This window comes from Opisthocomus hoazin, chromosome Z (genome assembly GCF_030867145.1).
Source record: "Opisthocomus hoazin isolate bOpiHoa1 chromosome Z, bOpiHoa1.hap1, whole genome shotgun sequence".
NCBI lineage: Eukaryota > Metazoa > Chordata > Aves > Opisthocomiformes > Opisthocomidae > Opisthocomus > Opisthocomus hoazin.
The window spans coordinates 68,243,237-68,265,948 of record NC_134454.1 but is presented as its reverse complement, the minus strand read 5'-3'; the positions used below and the strand labels follow the sequence as shown (position 1 = coordinate 68,265,948).

Here is a 22,712-nt window from a genome sequence, read left to right as displayed (position 1 = left end):
TAGAGGAAACAAACTGTCACTATGAACCAAACTTGCTGTCCTTGAATATTGCACCATTTTGACACTGTGGGACATTCTTTAAGTTTTATTGCGGCAAATTTCTGGCGTTTTAACATTGCAAAATAACTGTAAAATGAATAGCAGGTTCAAATAACTGGTTTGAGAGCATTTAGAATGTATTGAAGGCCTTTCTATTTTATTCTACCACTTAATGGAATAGAAAATGTAATTTAATTTTTCATGTAAAGAAGAACCAGGTCATTTCTCATGGGTTATTATTTAACCCTTTCAATGTTAGAGATAATGAAGGGGGAAATGACTTGTCTCAAGCTGGTAGGCACTATATCTGGGCTAGCTCTATTTTAGTACAGCTCGAATTCTAACATGAGAAAATTGCAGAAATTTACAATTCAAAGTGTGTTTCATCAGGGAGAAATCCACAGATTGTTTTGACACTCAGTTAGAAATTCAGCGTGAAGATGGACGTCTCATGAAATTTGCAGCTGCTGATTGAATTTATATTTCCATAAAGACCATCAACAGTAGCATCCTGCAGGGGAAGTGGGGGGAAAAATGACAAAAATTGTGAGGCTAGCATTTTTTCCTCAGCCTTATAGTAGCAAATTACTTGTAATAAGGTCCTACACTGGCCAGGATTAAAGAAAAATATAGGCACCCAGAAGGGAGTGATTTATCAGTTTAATTGATTTGAACTAAAAATGTCTGAGTTTGATATTTAAATATATGTATAGTCATCTGTATAGTATGTAAAATGCAACTGCAAATCAGAAGTGTCCTTAAAGTAAAAAATAAGACTCTTACTGGTAATTACAGGTTTATCATACAGGTAATTTGATTTTATAATAAATTCCCAAGATAGAAAATGAATTATTTTGAAATGTGCAAAAGTAGGTCGTCTTTATTAGGGGTGAAAATCTCATCTCATCTCTGGCAGTGCTCACTCTCATTCGTTCACACACACAGACTTGGAGAGGATGTGTAAGATCTGCATTTCGTTTTCTGAGTAACAAGTCTTATTACATTGATCATTTAAAAAACAAACATGCATTCACAAAAACAAGTCCATGTTGTCAAAACAATTAGTAAGAAATGTCATTGACACAAACGGTATAATAAAATTGAACAGATGTATCTTTTGTTTAGAAGGTTTTGTATATTACTGTCTGTTTATGTTTTCATGGAAGGAACGGGGCGGGGGAGCGTTAAGTATTTTTGCAGTATCTTCTTGGTTGATAGAAGCAGAATCATTGTTACCACCCTAGAGAGATTCTGACTCCCTTAACACATTTGTTTCAAAATACCTGTGCATTTTAAGACTGTGGGAAGGTTCAACATGTAGGTGTTTTCTTTCATCTCAGTGTTACAGATCTGTGCGTGCAACTCCCAGTGCACAGCAATGCAGCTGTACCCCCTGAGTCGTATTCAGAAGCATTTTCCTCATAGTTAGTAGTCTGCCCTATGCTGCAGTTCGATCATGTTTTGCAAGCTAAGGCAGGTCAAGAAAAATAAATTCTGAGCTCAGTAGACACCTAAGCGTTCCAGAAAGTGTTAAGGGAGTTCTCCGTGGCTGGACAGCGCAGAGCTGTGCTTCAGTATGGTGAGACTCAAGTCTTGTGTAGTCTTGAGATCAGTAAGGCTTCTTAGTATATGGAGACATGCGTGATATCTTTTAAAAACATGGGGATCACATATGTTAGCTGCTCAAACCAGAAAGAAAAGAGTTAGAATACTAATGAGATTAATCGAATAACTTTGCAATAAGAAGAATGTCTATGAACGTTGTTATTTCTGAGAGTTTACATTTTAGAGATTAACCTGGTAAATTGTAGTAAAGTGACTGTGTTTAATTTTACTTCTAAAAATTAAAATACAGTTTAGGAACCTGCAAGTCTTTGACATACCTGGAAACCAAATTATTTGATTGTGGAGTTTATGAGTATCACAGCTTGTTCTTTCAGTGGTTGTAAACTCTGTATCAAACACTTGTATTATGGTCATTAGAAGCTACTCAAGTCTAAAGGTTGCTTTTATTTGAAGCCATGCAAGTCTAAAGGTTGCAGTCCAAAGGCAGTCTATCTTTTTTCTTTCAATGGCATGAGAGTAAATGCTTTCACATAGAAACCTGTACATGTACTTACTGGCTACAATAGTTGCACTTGATGCTTTAGCTTCTGGTAACAGCAAAGTACTCTAAAATCAATGGACACACAACTGAGTAAATACTTATGATTAGGTACTTGTATACCCTGAAAGCATGTAGACCTCAGTATTTGCTGTTTAGTCTAAAATTTGCTTAGTTAAGCTGGAACTGTGGAAGTAGGAAGCACGAAGAACTGTTGAGTGGGGACTGCATGTTGCTTTTTGCATGTTCATGTTTTTCTGACTTGCAAAGTGACCTCAGAAACTCTTGAGTAGATAAATAGATTAATGAATTGACTCAGGTCTAAAAAGCTTTGACTTTCAGGTATTCCTTGGTCGCTGCTGTTCCAATTTATGCTGTTCCTGTTCAGGATAGCTTTGAAAGCAGATCAGACATTGCTGCAGTACCTTGGCTATGTGAAGTTTTTTTATTTTCTTCACCACGTACACCTCTCTGAGCTCACCAAAACCACGTAAAATGTATTTTTATTTCCCAGAATCAGTGTTATTGGCAGATACTTTAAATCACTGGTCAACTTAAAGAAACAAACTTTGGAAGCAGAGGTTTAAAAGTAACCTAACAATGTAAAGTAAGAGTTAAATCGGGTAAAAATTTGCAGTTGTTGAATGAGAAATGTTTCCATGTTGCTAATATTAATCCACTAAATTGTTGTGCTTTCTAGTAAGTAATGTTTAAATTAGGTTTTAAATAGTACCAGTTACCTTTGAAATACTTGTTTTTCTTAGAACTCTAACCAAGTAAAGATTTTTTTTTAAATTTCTATAGGTGATGAAATATGACATATTGCAAACTTTAAATATTAAAAGCTATTGAAGCACATACTAACGTGATCAAAGATGGTAATTAAGCTCCTAGAAGCATTAGTATAGCATTCTTTTAGTTATTTTGAAGAGTATATCACTAATTATGTTTGCAATGTGTTTTCTATTTTTCACTTCAATACCTTTTTAATAAATATTGAATAATACATGTAACATATGTATATAATAAAGATATGTGAAAAAACATACCAGAAATTTATTGTAAATATAAGCAAATTTGAAAATAAATCAAAATGCAATGACTGATGAACATAAAAAAAAATCTTACTGCACTCGTATGTCAAGTGTCAAACTAGTGAGTCAGAAATATGTTTAGAAAGTTGTTTCTAAACTAGTGTACATCCTTTGTTAGGTATCTTATTTAAAGCATCCCACTTTCAGCCCTCATACATTTTAAACAAATTAGGATACAAGGGTAAAATGGCGAGGAGATTTTTGGCCTGTTAACTGTCTACCCAGCTTCTTCTTAAAGATCCTGAGGGTCAAATGCTATTATAGTAATTAATATAAATCACAAAGAGTGGGGCATTGCCTCTGTTTTTTAGAACTGACACATTTGAATTCAAGATGTATACCCCTACCACAATGTCATAGATATGGAGTTGTCTTTGAGCCCTGTTCAGTAATGCGTTTTCTTTCCTATAGTGAAAGTAAGACACTATTTACTTATGGAGTGAGGTATTCAAGTTCAGTTAGTTTATCTGAGTAAAAAATTAAACTTTCAAGTTGGAAAGAAGTGATGATAACATACTTTTATTTGAACTCACTGCTGCAATATGTATGTGATACATAATCCTGGTACTTTGAAGCACAGGAAATTTTTGTGATAGCATTTCAGCCATCAGTTCAATGTACATGCTGCTTTCCCAGGTCAGGCAATGTCCACGTTCTTCGTTTTGTTCCAATACCAATTTTTGTTTCATCTCAAATGTAATTCTTTAGAATTGGTTAAAGCTCAATCCAAGTGAAAGATCTGCTTTTGCAAATAGAAACTTCAGTATTGTTTTATATAAAACATGAGTATAGTGTCTGGGTGCAAAAGAGGCTTGCAACATCCTGCTCTGCTGCCCTTCAAAGCTGTGGTTGTGTCCCCAGCTAGGAAGCAGTGTCCATGTACCCACACTCAGACACTGTGGAGCAGCATCATTGGTCATGTCCGTGTCTACACCTTCATAGCCCTTCAGGTTGCTTTGTCCAAGAGTTGGGGGAAAGGAGTCCCTGTTGCCGCTTTACCTGGTTGTGTCGATCCTGGCTGCCCCATCTCACAAGATGTATCTTTACCATGAGGTTGTTCATGAAAGTACAAAACTTCCTGCTAGACCCGGTTGTGTGATGAAATGGAAAATGTTTTCTCTTTTGGCAACCCTGGCTGACTCTACCATTATCTACATTGATTTCAGGTTTTGTTAGATATTTTATCTCCTTGAAGCTGTGCAGTGTTTCTCTTGACTCTAGTACTCTACGCTTAGAGGACATCCCTGCCAGCCATTTGGTGTTCAGGGTGATGCTGTGGTTGCTTGTCCTGTGGCATTAAAATTGCTTCTTCTTCTCCCAAGGAAGAGCGCTTGCTCTTTCCTGAGATCCCTGTCAGGCCTTCTTTTGTCTAGTGGGCTGTACCTCCAAATCCACACTAACCTGTTCCCTTTATCTACCTTCCTTGGAAAACGATGTTTTGGTGGTCATCACCCCAGCTAAAGATGTCAGTGAAATGCAAGACAGACTGCCAGGATTCCATGGGTGGTGTTCTGTGAAGACCACATGTTTAGGCCCTGTTTTCTGATAGTCCCCCCTCCATCCTCCCTCCCTCCTTGCGCTTTCACAGCAGTATTTCTTGTTTTCTTCCCAAAGCCGTGGTTTAACCCATCCAGCATTTCACCTGCTGGATGAACTGAGAGGCTTTTTTGAATAGAATATACACATTCAGCACATCTCCCGAGTTGACTGTGACATTTGCAGAGGGAGTCGGGAGTTCAGTCTCGTTCTAGTCAGGTTTCCAACCACACCACCAACTTCAGAGCCACATTGGCACATTTAGAGGGGGACCACCTCCACCTGCTGTCTGATATTAGGACTTCTGTTCAGTTCTTGCTCAGATCTGAACCTTGAACTTTTGTATAATTTCTTTATAGGTGAGAACGAGCAACTTAACTACAGTAGGAGTTTATTTGTTGTGTTGTATTGATGTATCTGCATCCTACTTTTTTGTCTGCATCTGTATTTGTCAGACTTCTGTTAATGAGAGGAATAGGTGGGGTAGTATATCTACACCTTCTCTTTTGTTCTTAAAATACTCTGTCTTGGAGTATACGAATAGTGCAAGTGCAGCTTCAAAGGATAATTTGTAATATATGTGATAAAATGAGTAGTGTGTAAATAGTAGGATAAAGAATCATTTTTAATGCTGTTTAAAAGAAACGTCTGTAGGATATGCATATATGTGAAATGCATAATGTATCTCACCGGACAAGTTACTTTAGCTAACCTTTCTTTCCTTCAGAAGCTGCACTCTTAGGTTGACTGTGGCTGAAATACATGAGTGTTGTCCCCTATGCTCTGCAATGAAAAGCAAAGACAACAAAATAGCAGTACTAGTATTGTTTAATCCTTGAAGTGCTATGCACAGTATTATCTGTAATTGTGTTCAGACCCTGTGTAAGTCTGGATTTTCTTTGTAAATCTCAAATGCTTAATCCTTTTGTAAAATGTATTAAAACTTACTAAAAAACAGAAATAGCATTATCTCCTTGAAAATGTACGTGCAGTTAGCTGTAATAATTCCATTTATTGTGGAAAAAAAAAGGAGATGGTAAATGAGCATTTGCAAATGATTTATAATTGAAATATAATTAATCATCCAAAGCAGACTGTAACACTGCTGTATTGGGTCTTATTGCTTAATTGATGTTCACCACAACTGTAACTTTCTTTTCATTTCATTTACAATTCATACCCTTGCTGTCATTTGCCCATTTCTCTTCCCTGCATGACTGCCTTTTTGTTTATCTTCCTGCATTATATTTTTATTTATAGAGTACAAGTTACTGTATACTTCCTGTCTGCTTTCTAAATTCCCTTTAAACATGTTAAATCCTCTTTTTCAGCCATTTTTCATACATTTACAGAAAATATTCAGTATTTAATTCCTGGATTTATTCACATTTTGACAGTAATTGGTATAAAACTGTTTCTTGAATCTGATAGACCAAAACAAATCAAAAGAACAGTTGGAAGAAAGCTTACACATGCCAGAGTACCGAGCATCCATCAGCTCTCCAAGGAAGTGGCATTTGTACTAGTATCATTTACAATTTTGTGGCAAAAAGAATGTAATGCTGCCTATTTCTAGTAAGCTTGTTGCAGATTCATTTATGAAACAGTGGTTCCTGGTAAAGGTGTAGTATCTCCTGCTTCATGCTGCTTTGATGAGGTGGAAGGCACAAGGCTTTCCAGTGAGCAGGGAACTGGTGTTGGTGCATCCTGCTGCCAGAGGAAGAGAGCACAGGGACTGGAATGGCAGTGGGCATTCGGCAGAGGGTTTTTAAATCCCTGTCCACTGAAGGAATTTGCTTCTTGGACAATCTGCAGTAAAAGGTGTTTTTACTTGGGTTAACCGCCACAGTCTCCGATACAGTAGGCTTTCAAAACATAAGGTTTGTGCGAATGTGTTTAAAAGCCATGGGCTCTGATCCTTCAGGAATTTACAGGTTCAGCGTTTTCAGATTGCTAAATTTGTCACTCCTAAGAAGAAAATACAGAACACAGAATGCCTTGTTTTATGTATATATGATACAGATGTGGGTGAATACATGTTGACAGCTCAGCAACTCATAATTGTTCACAGCATTCTAGTTTTATTGGAAGAAACTATTTCATCTTAGAGAAACACTGTTATAGTATCCCTTCACACTAGCTTGAATGCCCTACAATGACTAAAGATTAAAAAAAAAAGAAAAATGACAAATTGCATACAGAGAAGAGGGAGAAATTGACCTCCGGAAATGAGAATGAGTATGTTTAAATTCATTTTGTCCTTACATGTAGATAACATGAATCTATGTGGTTTAACTAGAGGACAGTTTTCCTTAATCCTTAGTGGGTGAGATCTGAAATGAGTGTCAAAGCAGACTTCTTCCCTAGTGGGCTTTCAGGCTGAATTCGCAAGGGTACTTTCAGTAAGTTCACTATTACCTCCCATTGCTTTTACTGTAAATAATACTACTAATAAGATAATGCGTGTCTAATTGTTAGAGGAGTGTGCAGAATAAAACCTTAATAAGGTGTAGTTTTGCACTATAATCACCTAAATTTAGGATTTGCAGTTGTAGCTTCTGCCATTTGTCTTGCTCTGACTGCACAGTAGTTTTATCAGATAGAAAGTTATGAAGCAATCATTTCTTGCTGAGAATTGAGCCATGTTTTCAGGATACCTCTTAAGTTTTTGAGGAAATGCATAGAGTATTATGTCACACAAGTATTTTGGTACTTTATAAAAGATCAAATAAAATACCAGTTCATTTTTAAAATACAAAAAAAAAAAAGGACCTAATTTATCACTGGTTAATGGTTGTGTCTTTTTTTCGTGCTTTCCCTTGTCTTTGGCCTCATTAGCAGAAGTGTTGCAAGTATTAGTTTTCTGAGACTGGTTCATAGCTTTTTAACACTAGAGTCAGAGTTCCAGTAACAATTATCAGTTTGACAGAGAGCATTTACTTGTATAGAAACTCTGAAACCATCCTCTTAATTATTAGCTGGTTTATAATCAGGTGTGAATAAAAACAACTTTGAGATGTTTAAAGTTCTACTTGTCCAGAGACTTACTAGGACAGATCTTGGCAGTATGTATAGCTCTTTACCTTTTCTTTAAGAATTACATACTTGGAATAATTATAATAATCACTTTCTTTGGTCTTCGTGACTGTAAAATATTTCTCAATATGTATGAGGCCTCGTGAATTAGTGTATACACATCGTTTGCTAATCTTCCTGTGAAATAATATGGAATAGCTGTACCAAGTATTTAGTACAGTTATTCGGACTTCAGATTGTGCCTCCCTGTTCTCTTTCTACTGGGCTTAAAATACACATTTTTAATTTTTCTGCAGGATTGGCTTCCTACTCCTAGTGTGGCGTGGAGTGTCATGTTCTGTTTGCGTATTGTAAATGTCTTGAGGTTTGTCTGCCTACCCAATAACCACATCTACAGTGAATCTGAGCCTTCTTTTACTCACTGTCTTTGGCTAGAGCTAAGGGTTTGTGGACTTTTATGAAGAGCACTGAGGGGGCTTTACTATTTGTTTGCTTATTTGGCTGTACAGAAGATACTGTAGACTATTTGGATCCAGACAATTCTGTGATATCCTTGTATTCTATTACATATAAGGCTAGATTTAATCTTGCTGCTTGGAAGGAATTTGTCTTATCTCAAAGTGAATATCCTCATTTGTTTTATAATCTCTTTAGCCCTAAACTCTCTGACAAAATACTGTGTTTATCCAAGAGGTTGTATATTTCTTACTGCTAATTAACTACCATTCCTTAAGAATAGTGTCACTTTTTCTTTTCTTTCCTTTTTTTTTTTCTTCCTTCAGCAGCACAGGTTATCGGAGACAACAAACAGTATGTTTTGATCCTTGCCCATGACCTAGCTTTCTAAGGTATTGGCGTAGTATCTGTAATGGTACGCATATCCTCAGGAACAGTGATGGCGTCTGCATCCTCAAGAAAATGACAGAGGAGATGATTTCTAAATTAAAAGCATTTGTCAGGATTCTAGACAAATAGACATGGATCATGTAGACAATAAACAAACTCAACCCAGCAGTCAATGTCAGCAATAGCAGTATTTTAATCAAATGACTCCTGTTACACCAGATGCAGTGAACTAATACCTCCAATGTGAGTTTAAGTGCATCTATAGGAACTGGTGCCACATCTTTGGATTGTCAACTCAGACCCCACAAGATGGCTTTTATAGATTTATATTGAAAAAACATCTTCTGGCTTACTAAAAACTTAGAGCCCCCTCAGCCCAAAGACTGTATTTCGGGGGCGTCTTGAGTCGAGTTAACAATTGCTATGCAGAAGGATTTCAAAGTAATATTCAGCAAGAATGGAAAGAGTGTATCAGAGTTAGTCTGTGAAATCTAACGTGGAGTTAGACTGCCACAGTGGTGGTAAGCAATGCTTTTCTTCTTCAACTTGCAAGTGTTTCAATCAGATGTTTTACTAAACTAGTCTTCACATCTGGCTGTATACCAAAAATGTTATTTTCTACCAGTCTCTAAATGGTTGTGTTATGTTCTTGATGCATTTATATATATGTGTATGTGCACATATATGTATTTTTAAACTATTCATCTCTGAGGTGATTCCATTCAGAGATGGGTGATACTGGCACATATGGTGCATGGTTTACACAGAATGTTTTGCAAACTTGCTAAAGTTTCTCTCTGAGTGATCTGAACAGTGCCTCTTTTTTTGTACAAAGATTTTATACTTTGTTTTTCTGGCTGTGGCTTAATGCCATCAAACTCAGTAGAAAACTCGTTGACTTCTGTGCATGTGTGTTTTGGCTTTATTTATCATGAAAATATCAGATTGTTCTTTGCAGATTCCTCACTGCCAAGACTAAAGTAAAAACTGACATCTTCCATGAACGATTGCTAGAATATTCTCTGGACTTTTTGATGATGGTTGTAAAACAGAAGTATATTATTTAAATAAAACATTTATTGTAAGGTTTTTTGAAAACTTGAGCTTTCCATAGCAAAAGTTGTTTTAATTTAGAAAAAAATATTGGTTTCTACTTAAGCAAACAGTTAAGAGATTTAAATACTGTTGGTATCCACATAGAAATTGTTAAAAACTTGGCAGTTGCAGCAATCAGACAGAAATACAGTTTGTAATTTAAAGAGACCAGTTTGAAAGAGAAAGAGGGACATGCATGTGTTAGTGTTTTGAATGTCTTAACTCTTCATTAATTAATTTAAAATTACTTCTGGGAGACTGTTCCTGCTAACTTTTGCTTAAAGTTTGAATTGGGAAACATTCTGAAGATCACGTTAAAGGACTTGGTTCTAAAATGTGCTAAGCTCTTTCTGTAAAGGTAACCTTATGAACAGTGATATGGTACTATATGGTTGGTCTTAGTAAACTGGATCGAGGGAGCAGTGTAGTGAGAAAACACCTCCTGATTTCAGTGAGGTCTGCTGTTATAGATCACCTTAGGAAAATGGATAATGAAATAGTTACTAGCAATGCACATTGTATAGTTGGTTTACCTCTCCTGGTGTTTTCTTCTGTTACTGGTTGCATCATTTTTAGAATATTTATTCCATCACCAGTTTCAGAATTTACAGTCTGATGTATCAATAAACCTTACAACCTAGGTATGTGTGTAATTTTTTTTTCTCTTCAGAGACAGCTTCCAGACAAATTTTCATAGTAATTGTTTGTCAACCTTGACGGATATGTGCAGGGCAGAATCCTAGACTAGGGAGGTATCAGTCTTCAGAAAAATAGACATACAACTAGGAGAGTGGAAGGATATGCGGACATTTAAAAAACAAGACAACTCAAAGGCTGCATTCTTTTATTTTTTTAAGTCGTTATTCACATTTTAATTATAGTAAATGTATTTTTAGACTCAGAGTTCTGTTTTTTAATTTCTTCCCCACTCCCATTCCACCGTAGTCCTTCCTGGCTGATTGTGTAGGTATTTTTCCAAAGTCTCATTCGTCTATGCCATGTCTTTACTATCAGCACTTTGGCTGAGTAACTTTCATTTGAATATTGCTGTTATCTGTATTATGCATGTTATGTTACTGTATTTTTTTTCTTCTGAAAGCATATTTGGGCAATGGGTCATAGAAAAGAAGTATGTGTATATATGTATGTATATACATTCAATATATCAGTGACTGGATAGATGCAATGGAGTGGTTAAGCAAAAATGTAGTTAGTATGGACTAACCACACACACACACACATAGGCCTTTTGATTTAGAAGGGGGAAAAAATTCTGCTAATTGTGTCAAACTGGAGAATTTTAGTATGCATAACTGTTTTAAAGTGTGACACAGAATTGAGTTGCAGCCTGTACATGCTATATGTCTGACAGCTGTTATAAAATTGGATTGTCTTTGCAGAGGGCTGAGGGATAAGCTTGTTCTGTGTTCTACAAAATACAGAATCTATCTGTCCGAACAAACAAAGAAGCTAACAGTGTCAAATTATTATTCTGGTTAGCAGACAAAAGATACAAATTGGTTTGTGGAATCAGAATGAATCCATATAGGCCTGATTACCCTGCAATATTGCTTGTCTTGGATTGGGTTAAATAGGGCAGGATTCAGTTGTTGCCTGTCTGGATGGTGCTGTTCGAAGTCTTTCTTGTTTACAGAAAATAGGCAAAGTTTCTTTATCTAACAGGATAAGGTGTTTACTTTCCTTACAGTCATACAAGACTACTGCAAGAACAATATTGAGCAGTTTTTCCTATTATGTGTGTGTGTAAATAGTTTTCCTGCACTAAGAAAATAATTATTTTCTCAGAAATAAAGAATGTGGCTCTGGATTCAAGAAATATATGGTCTTCCTTCTGGACATAGGTTTATTTGCCAAGTACATACACATTGTGGTAGGTCAACTGCTAGTTAGTAAGTAGTTGGTTAGTAAGCCTGGTTTGCAAAAATTCATTGTTTAGCTATGCTTAGAACAAGAGTAGAATCTAGATGGCATTGAGAGTCACAATTGTTAAGTTGACATCCTGGATTAAAATTTGGGACAAAATCAGGCTAACAATATTAGAAGCTCGTGTTGGTCACGTTTACAAGAGTGAGAACTTCTCCAGAGGACCAACAGTCCATCCTAGAGAAGCTTTTGAAGATGATTTGTATACAAATCCCTTTCCCTAAGAAACTGACAGTGGATCCTATCAAGATGGGAAAAGTCCTTGTCAGTGGAAATTTCAGAGGAGAAGCAAAGTCTTATGGGACAGCATCAAATGTGCTACTATTATGTTAATACCCATTTCTGACAAAAGATACGATGTTGGGACATGTCTCTGGCAAAGTTAGAACTCTCTCCTCATCTAAATTCCATGTTAACATTTGACATCTTCTCTGGTGACTTCATGACAATTAAAACAAAAAGCTTACTCTCCTGCGAGAGACCCAGACGTGTAAGTCTGATCTTATCTGTGTTTAAACTACTTAGACTATGGGGTTTTTTTTAAGGTACATGGACTAGAGGTTGCAGTAAATGTATACGCTGTGAGGGCTAGTGTTTCCAGCTGTGGCTGAAATGTGGAAGGCTGTCAAACTCAGAGATAAGGTAGGAGAAATTATCAAAGCTCTGTATTTACTGTGACTAGACTTCCTGGGATGTAAGTAAACTTGCTCAAAACTATCTTGGCTATCTTCAGCTTGTGTTGGAACATGAGCCTATGCTTAATTGTTTTGTACCACGTCAAATCCATTGTTAGTGGGATACAAATAATATTTGATGAATTGTGTTGGCAAAATCTCTTAGCCAAGTGAATTAAACATGGCAAACTGGTTCCACATGATTTGGCATTTGTTGTAAATGCTGCAGAAAATCAGAGTAAGATGGGAACAATTATTTTGGTACCCAGTGCGGGATAGTAGGAACAGCAATTGGTACAAAATAACAAATACTACTGAGACAGTGTGGCTATGGTGCTGGCATTGTCAAAGGATGATTTTTGACTCTGAGTACTTGGTACTTAGAGCTTTTTTGGACTTGCTTATTCATCACTTACCAAGTTTAATGCTGCTTGATGCTGCATCACGCTGAAACTGGAGATCACTGATCCTGGTTCTTTTGAGGTTAATGGAAATCAGAACTGTAGAACAAAGCAGCCCATGGCCTTACTTGCTGCTCTTAAAAGTTGAAATGGGTTTCTAATAGGATTTTATAAAGCATAAAGAGTTTTAGATTACTTGAAGTGTATAAATTATTGGAGGAAATATAATTACATGCATAAGTGATAGATATTCGGTGCAAATATTAAACTTTTTGTATTTTATTTTAGACTGCTGTATTGATTTATTGCATGAAGAAATATAATGAACTATTGAAAGTTATTAATTTGTCACCCACCAAAATTTAATTAACTTCATAGAAATCTAAATTTTGAAAAAATAAAATCAGAATTCTTTGGGACAAAAGTTGACATCTTTCTGAAGTTTAAGTTTATTATTGCAGTAATACTGGAATTCTGACCATAAGGTCATAACAGAGTCCCTCAGCTAAAAATCTGTGCAAAGGAGGGATCTAGGCTTTTACAAATCAATGTTCACGTTTAAAAGGATTGTTCTTCTCTTTCTTTACAGCAAACTTTTTTCCCCTTCTCCTCCAATGATATGAGAACTTCATGTCTTGTTGTGAAGGTGATGGGCTGCGACTATAGAGAAATAATCCACTCTTTGTTGCCTCAAGAGAATTAGTTCTTTCTCTGCTTTGTGTGAAGAACTCTTGATAGTTCACTTGCTTTGCTAACTGAAGTACTGTTTCGTATTTAGCAAAAACCACACTTTGTTGAGGTGTTCTCAGACAAGAGGAAAGAAATGGGGGACCTGTTCTGTTGAGCTTTGTAAGATACTGCTGAAAAAATTTTTAGAAACCTTTGTTTGCAGTAGGTAATGTTTATGTTGTGGTACTGATGATGAAGTAATGTACTGTTAGTAAATGAAGTACAATATAATCTCTTCAAAGTACATAGCGCTTCAGTAAATAGGTATGTTTTGAAAGTGCTTGTTTCATCATAAGCTCTACAGCAATGCTGTGCAACTGAAATTTAGCCCGTTTGTCTTACATTAACAAAGGCTGCATATTCAGTCTGTGCATTTTAAAAAACCTCAATCTTTTCTCTAAGTAAGAAATAAAGTATTTCTTCCATGGACTTCTACCATGCAGACAGTGCAAGTCAGCAAGCTGAAGGAGTCCTGGTAGTGGGTTCTCATGAACATCTGAGATTCATTCAGTTTGGATGGGAATTTTGAATTCTTGCTCTAACGTAGTAGCTCCATGCATGCACGTGTGTTGGAGGGTGATCATTTTCATCTGCTGACTGCAAAACATACTGATATTTTATAGCTGACGGGCTCTTGCTCAGTTCAGGTACCAAAAACATCCAGTTTCCTGTTGATGGCCCATTTCTCCTCTTATTCATCATGAGTGCCATAGTTTGTTATAGCTGTACACATTAGACAAACTTGTTTGGAGGTTAACAGAGAAATCTTTTTCAAATAACAATTTTATAAACAGTGAAAATCAGTCTAGGGCTGCTGGAGATCTTAAAAATAGTGTGTATACGTATTGTTTAAAGAAATTGATATGGAAAGAATAATAATTTGGTTGTAAAACAACACAAGTTTGAGATTATTCATTATTTAATTTTGTTTTTATCTGAAAGGTTCTTCAGTGGATTTTTCTTAATGCAAATATGGATATATCAGACTTAGTGACTGCACTGGCAACAACTATGAGGTTTTGTCTGTAGAAGAGGGGCTCTTCCTTAGAAGAAATGAAAAAAATTAAAATATTCATTTTATACTATCTGTGCATAGCTACAGTTAACTATGTTTTTGTTGTGGAAATATGATTTAGTCTCTAGGCTTCATAGTCCATAGACAGGGCTGTAGAAATTTAGAAAATAAGTCATTAGGTCGTTTGCTACCCGTTCACATTTCACTTACTGTTTCCCTTGCTGGCTTTGGCTACCCCTTCCTCATGCCTCCAGGCTGCCTAACATCTGTTAAACACTTTTGTTTTCAGGCTTTTATACAAATTCACTTCAGTCATCACACATTGATTTTCAGATAGACTGGGACAGAAAGGCTTAGAGAAAATATGTACAGTAAGAAAGTATATATAAATTTAAAATGTGTAAATACCGAATCAGTTGCTGGCAGATCTGTCCATTACTTAGAATTCTTTGCCGTTTTGCCTGCTTGTAACTTCTGCAAAGCTGCAAATCTTGGCTACTTCAGTGCTTTGTGTAAATGATGTTATATCTGAGTATTCCATGTGAGTATTCTATACATCTGTTAAATTCTTTCTGAAGCAGTCTGCTTTTTGTTTTATGAGTTATTGGCTGTTACTCTTTGGATGTCGTGTTTTATGTAATCTCAGCTTGAAGTATTAATGGTTCTTCTGTGTTTCTAAGATGTAATGGTCACATGAAAATGAGGTTCATTTTAAAGTTAAAACTGTAAATAGTGGTTCTTACCTTATTCTTCTTATATGCAATTGCTTCATATGTATCCACTTACAAGTGAAGTTTCTTGAGTTGTAGTAGCAAAGACCACAGTATTTGTTTGAAAATGTGGGAAAGAATTAATCAATATAACACAAAATGGGCAATATCTTTAGTATGAAAAAACACTTCTCTAAACTTCAAAGAGTTTTAATTACATCTAAAGAGGCCTCAGTGTGATCTGCAATAGAAAAATCTATGTAAATTATTTGTCAGTGGTGGTCTGCCAAAAGAAACCTAGAGGACAAAGGCGAATCAAGCAGTTGAAGCTGACTAGCGTTGTGTGTGCATCACAAATGCAGAGAGGCTTAAAAGCTACCAGCACTACTGTGTGATGATTCTTCAAAATAATATCTTTGGGAAATAGTTTTCCGAGTTTTGCTCTACAATGTGATCATAGAATCATAGAAAGTTTTGGGTCGGAAGGGACCCCTAGAGGTCATCTAGTCCAACCCCCCCGCAGCGAGCAGGGACACCACTAACTAGATCAGGTTGCTCAGAGCCCTGTCCAGCCTGGTCTTGAATGTTTCCAGGGATGGGGCCTCCACTACCTCTCTGGGCAACCCATTCCAGTGTTTCACCACCCTCATTGTAAAGAATTTCTTCCTTATATCCAGCCTAAACCTACCCTGTTTTAGTTTAAAACCATTACCCCTCGTCCTGTCACTGCTGTCTCTACTAAACAGGTTGTCCCCATCTTTCCTATAGGCTCCCTTTAAGTACTGAAAGGCTGCAATCAGGTCTCCCCGCAGCCTTCTCTTCTCCAGGCTGAACAAGCCCAACTCTCTCAGCCTGTCCTCATAGGAGAGGTGCTCCAGCCCTCGGATCATTTTTGTAGCCCTCCTTTGGACCCGCTCCAACAGTTCCATGTCCACTTCTTCATTACTTTTCTATGTGTCAGTTTATTCAGACTGTTCAGCCAGTGTAGGACTCAAATTATGGACAGTTTTTTAAAAGGTGCTGTGCTAACTGTAAAATCTAGTGACTTTCCAACAATGGAGAAGAATGTTAATTCTGAGACTTATATGGGATCAGACCTAATTAGATAGGCCTTCAGCTTTTCTGCATATCTTCTATGTGGGAAGAAAGTAATTCTGTATTTTTGTTTTGCTTTGTAGATAAAGAGTTTGTGGAATGGAATTATCTATGGTATTGTTGAAAGGAAATTATTTTAAAGCAAGTATATGAAGTATAATATCATCGGCATACAGGAACTGTGCACTTGTAAAACAAATAAGTGATATATGTTTCAACAGTGATTAAACAGATCTAATCTTGGAGATGAAAGTATGCTACACTATTTTCTTTGCCTGATGGCATATCTGAAACAGTTAAAATGTTGTATTGCTTAAAAATAAAAAGAAATATTATAAAGCTAAAGACAGTACTTAGAAAGGGAATTGCAGTTTCTATACAAGTTCTTATTTTACTGTATTAAATGCTTAATAATGAGCACTAGTATGCAGTTTAGCTATTAACCAGGGATGGGTGAATTGTAACTCCTGACTGCTATCAGTTTTAAAACAACTTCATTTGAAATACTTATTGAAAGCATACTAAAGGAGTGAACTGCATTAATCACATCATTATGAAAGAAAATATTTCATGCATATATTTCTTTGTGTTTCCTCAAAATGTCAAATTTCTCCGTATCAGCCTACCAGAAAGCGAAAAAGCTGGGGGAAGAAGCCTGGGGAGTATTGTTAGGTTTTTTTCCCTGTGAGGGATGGGGAACTTGCACATCTTTCCAGTATCTGCTAATTTAAAAAGCAGATTAAAATACTCTTTCTCTGTACAGTAGAATGATATGTGACAGTCGGTCTGCTGTGTGCTGCATCACCGGTTGAACCTTAATTCTGCCTCTTTGGCAGTAGTAGGAAATGTGGGTGGGTGTAGGTCCAGACTTTCCACACTGGCTCCACTTTCAATATACTGAATTTTCCCTGTCAGAGAGGGACCTACTGTTTTTTGGCTCTTTTAACACAGAAGATGCTCAGTTCGCAAGCATATGTGTAAAGGCTTACATGCACAGAGCAGTTGCCAGTGACTGGAGATGGTGTGGCCTGACGGCTTTGCGAAGCTAATTAGAGAGTTTTCAGTGCTGGCTTTTGACTTGGGAACAGCGTCGAGTTTCTGATCCCTCACCAGCAATGGTGAGGAAGATATCCGGGTGAAGGAAAAAATAGCTGATAGAAAACTGATTGACAGTTCTTCAGAGAAGCATTCTCAAAGGGAGGGATACACTAAGATGGATAAATTCACTTGAAATATGGTTGTCATTAAAAATCCAAGTCAACTATAGAGCATGCAAGCTTTTTTTAAAGTTCCTGAAACACATAGCATTTCAAATTGACATCTAGATGGTAATAATTTTCTCAGTATTTCAGTCCGTCATTTTTGTCCTGTAGACGTCATTGCACTTGTGTGAATAAGAACAGTTCTTTCAAAACAAGCAATTTAAATATTAAATAGAAATACTTTTAACCAACTTTTTCTTTTTTCTTTTTTTTTATTTATTTTTGCTATAGGGCAGAATATACCAGAAAGAAGATTTGTAGAAGCAATAAATTGTCAAGCATATCAGTATGAAATGGGTGACTTTCCAACGGAATGGGAAGGTAAATCCTGAATATTTTGTTTTTATTTCAAGATAATTTCACCATTGAATGTAGGTTCAGTAATTTTAATGGAAAGCCTGGGCTATGTGAATAGGTTGTCTGTTATCTTTCATTTTGAGTAATGCAGGCTTTTGTTTAACTGCGTAGTTATTGTGAATTCTTAAAGTAACCTGTTTACAAATAGCATAAATTACGTTTAGGAAATAAGTACTTTAAAAAAATGTAAATAGAGCCTGTATGACTTGCTCCTATTAAATGTGAAAATATTTGTGCCTGAGGGGGATTTGATAGAATAATCAAAACTAGATGTGTTAAACTTTGTAATTTATACCCTCAGTAGAGTGTTAATTTGTAGGTCAGCTGAATTATTGGTGGCAGAGTGATGGGGCTTTTTTTTTTATGATGGTATTTGTTTTCCTAGACTCTTCCTTGCACAGTCTTGCAGGGAATTGGAGAACCTATTAACAATTAATTAACCATTTTTTCTGACTGCTACAGATGAAAATTTTGTCTGAAAATTTGGAACATAGAAAGAAATTCAGGGATGGTAGAGAAGTTCCTTAGGATTAGCTGAGCTGCCCTTGGAGAATGAGAGAAAGCAGAGAAGGGAGTGTGTGTTGGTCCTCTAGGCTATAGGAGCTCGAGCCATGTGTGGGGTGAGATGTGGCTTAAAATCCAGGATTCTATAGCATAAGCAAGGAACTCATGAAATAGTAGTTATAGCCTGCCTGTCATTCAGTATGCTTTTTGGGGAGAAGAATATCTAGGCAACTCCCAGAACGTAGTAGGTTTAAAGTAAATGAACTTAAGTTTTAAGCAGTGTGTAGTTAAACTGTGGAATTCTTTGTCATTGAATATTCTGCTTGCTGGAAGTTTGCATGAGTTCAAAAAGTGATTTAAAGAACCCATGGAAGAAAAATCCTTCTCATACACAGACATTACTGTTGTTTAATTTGTCAGTGAGCTGCAAATTAATGGAAGCTACAGTGTGTTTTGAGGAAATACCGCAATATATTTGCTTTACCTCATTCTCTTTCCTTTGCACTCACCTCTGATGATACTGAGCTAAAAGAAAAACTTGTTCGCGTTATATCCCTTCATGGAGTTGGTAGAGAAATATCAATGTTCCCATCCTGCATTTTATCGTTGTCATTACACTGATTCCTCTGATATTTTTTTTTTTTTGTGATCAGCTAAGGCTAATATTAACAGCTAAAAGTTCTTGGAAGTGTTTCAGCCCTATTAGCAGCATTTGCCAACTGTGGCAAAAGCACACTATGAACAGCTTCTGTCTTCTACTGCCGCAGTACCCACAGTTGGCTGGCAAGTCTTAATCTTGGTTCTTCGTCAGTCCGAGATAGCCATCTCCTGAAGGAGATCAGAAGCCTGGCAGGCTTGTCCTTATGAAGTCATCTGGTGCTTGAATGAATATCTACCTAATCCAACTTCCTCAAGGTCTACTTCCTCATCCAAAAGTTCTCCAGCCGCTGCTGGCCATCTTAGGTCTGTGTGACTGTCCTGCAATCACTCTGCACTGCAAACACTGGGAAGTACATATAAAGCCTCAGGTAACTCTGCTCTGCTGTGAATGAATTCTCATCTAAGACCTGCTGATACCTTGTAAGAGTCAAAAAATACAATCCAGTAGTCTCTGTCTGCAAGTGGCTGGAATTAACAGGAAACTACATGGACAGTCAGACTGTTGCGGATGGGTGTGGGCAAATCACCTTTTGACAAAGGGCCTTAGACTGGTTCAGCCGACTTGCTGCATGAACCTGTTCGTTAGGACTGCTGGAATTGGTGTAGCACTAGTAAGCCTGCAGTGTATCTTTTGTCAGCAAACTTCACAAACCCGTGTGACTTGACAGTGTGGTGTGGGGGGGGTAGAGCTGTTGGAAGGGATGCTTTTGGCAAGCAGCAGCACAGGGTCCTTGGAGTCAAGGGTCAGGTACCCTGCAGTATAGACTTGCCTAAAAAGATGCAGCTGACAAGCCTGAGATGCACTTTTGCAAGTCAAGGCATTTTATTCAGGTTTGTTTTAAAGAAGAAAAGACAATTGGCCAGTCCCATTTTTATGAGCTGTGTTTACACTTTTAACGCTTAACTTCCTCATCTTTTTTCTCTTTGTGATTTTGCCAGCACCAAATAGAAAGAATTCACAGAGAAAAGAAAAATTTACAGTATGCACATAGGTAACAGTCTTTTCCTCATAAGTACTGGCTTTCTCTAGAAACAGAAAGAAAACATATATTCATCTTTTTTTTCCCATAGGCATTTCTAGAGCAGAAGGGATGTGTAGTGCATGTTTCTGACAGACAAAGTATGGGAATTCCACAAAAAAGGCTAACCTGTACTTTTTTGTCCAGTGCCAATTTAAAGATTACAAACAAACAGTTTTGTGAAAGTATAACATAATTTTAAAAAGCCCAAACTGGTACTTCTGCTGTGGCTATAGAGGCTATTCAGAGAACTGCTGTGCCTTTGCTATGTATAGAGGTGTGAACTGGGGACGTGGGATGCTCTGAAGTTCGGTTCATCACTAATTCTTTTCTGCCACCTGTGAAATGAAAAATTCCCAGTGAGTAAGAAATGGGAAAGAATGGAAAAAGTGAAGAGTTCAGATAATACCATAGATGCCAGTTATCTGAGTAGGAACAGTTTAATACAAGTTTTTAGAGACGCTTTGCTGAAAGGCTCGTTACAATTTTGTCCCTATTTTTGCCTTTTAAGATTGGTCTAGAAATTTACCAGACCCACAAGACCTGTGCTGAGCTTTCACTCTGTACCTTCTGCCCAGACTCTTGAAAATTTCCCGGTGCATTCTTTCTGTGGATGTTCGCTTTACAGTTTGTACTATTGTGGATGCTGAACATTCCAGCAAATAATCCGAGACTTTGCAGAAGAATTTCTGAAATACTTGCTTTTTTCTCTGAACAGTAGAAGATAAATATAAGGTTAGAAGGCTGTATAATATTTCTTACTTCTCTTTTCACTTTACTCTTTTAAGTTTTTTTGATTTTTAGTATTCTAAATCCTGTCTGCTGGGCACATGCTTACATCTCCAGGGGCCTTCTCTCCAAATCCTGTGTATGCACTTCGACATTTGCGGCCTCTCCACTGGAGTTCTGGCTGGTTCAGCAGCAGCAGTCTCCTTGCCGTCTTCTCAGGCTTTTTGCTTTAAGGACAGTGCTAAATTTTCTGTTGCCTTATTTCCTCTCCTTTTCCTTGGGATCTGCAGAGCTGGTTTCGCCTGTCCTGTCTTTGTTCTGCCAGAACTCATTTTTTTCACCTGTGGATAATCTTTAATGGCCACCTGATTTAGAAGCAGTCATTCCAGCACCCTTTCCCTCCCCGTGTTTCCCTACATCACACTGTGTGACTAGAAAAGAAAACTCTGGTGACTGAAAGGAATAAAAGTACTGTCCCTGGAAGCACTTAAGGACATGAGTTGTCTGAGGAGAACTTGCACAAAGCCAGAGACAAGGGGTTGTGTAAGGAGTGGGAGCAGGCTGTAGTGAAATTTGAAGAGGGTCTGAGTTAAATCTCATTGTGTATCTAAGGTGTTCAGCCTGGACAGCTGGTAAACTAAGGTGCTGATTTTGGCACTGTGTTTATCAAGTTATAAACATGTAACAAGGTAACTGAGACCAAGTAGAAAGCTATAAAGCAAGCAGCTACACTGATCGTCCGGATTACAGACGCAATCTGTGCAAGTTGTTTTTCAGACTACAGAGAGAATGTTTGTGTCTTAGTCCTGAGGGTTTACTGAATACAGGGCCGAGGGCTTACTCTTGAAGTGTTTGCCTGGAATTTCTCTCCTGAAGATGTTAGTTTTAAGTGTTCCACAGAACTAAATTTTGTAAGTTCTCAGACCTGTGATTTTTATAATAGTTCAGAATATCCATTAAGGCTTTTGTAAAACTGAAACATGCTCAATGTTAAAAGAATAGAATTATAACTTCTTGTGTTCTCCTTAGTCTTAGTGTCAGCTATTTGTGCACAGAAAATTAAGTCTATTTTAATTTTAAAAACCAATGGTGTGTTTACTTTTGTAAGGTAGTTTTGAATTTAGAACCATTATCCGTGTGCACAATACAAATATTACCTGTTTTTGTTTAGATGAAGTCTCTTGTATTTTACTACAAAGTGCAAGTCGTACTTTTTTCCCCAGGCAAAATGGATGCACACAACAGATAACCTTTCTGCAATGTTATTTCTGAATGTTCACCTGCTGTAGAATGTGTAATTTACCTCCTCGGGACATGTCAATAGTACTCCTGAGAGGAGATCAGTAATTTTACATACCTATAGAGATTCATGAGATCGCATGCTTCATGCAGCATTTTATTGCCCATCTACTCCTAGTTTTTTTTGGGTTTTGTTTGTTGTTTTTTTTTCTTTCCTGGTAGCATTTAGTGATTAATGGGAGTCTTAATTTGCATGCTCACTTTTACACTCATTACAGTGCAGTTATGTGCCAGTAGGAGTCTTAAAGTTCAATGAAAATCTCATGCATACTAATGAGAATGCAAATGAGTGCTGATGAAAGAATGCGAGGGTGTCAAGGTAGGAAATGTCCAGCTATCTTGCAAAATTCCTTTTAGACAAAAGTGGCATCGCAATGAGTACAGAATGCAAGCAGTGCCATCCAGATAAAATTAGAAGCAGCAGTATAATTAATTTGAAATGAAGGCAATGATTCATTTTGCTAAACCTTTGGGGGGCAAGGAAGTATGTTTTGGTTGCACTCGGTACATAGATGTTACTTTCTCTACCTTACCAGGTTTAAAACACCTTGGTTGACAATGGCG

General features: G+C 37.0%; 1 protein-coding gene across 1 annotated transcript in view; it reads left to right on the top strand.

Annotated features, from left to right (window-relative positions):
* NDUFAF2 (NADH:ubiquinone oxidoreductase complex assembly factor 2) overlaps positions 1-22,712 on the top strand; it is a 69,127-nt gene that overhangs the window by 27,504 nt on the left and 18,911 nt on the right. Inside the window, exon 2 of the mRNA XM_075411231.1 lies at positions 17,812-17,901. Coding sequence (XP_075267346.1) covers positions 17,812-17,901 — 90 coding nt within the window. The remainder of the gene's footprint in view (positions 1-17,811; positions 17,902-22,712) is intronic.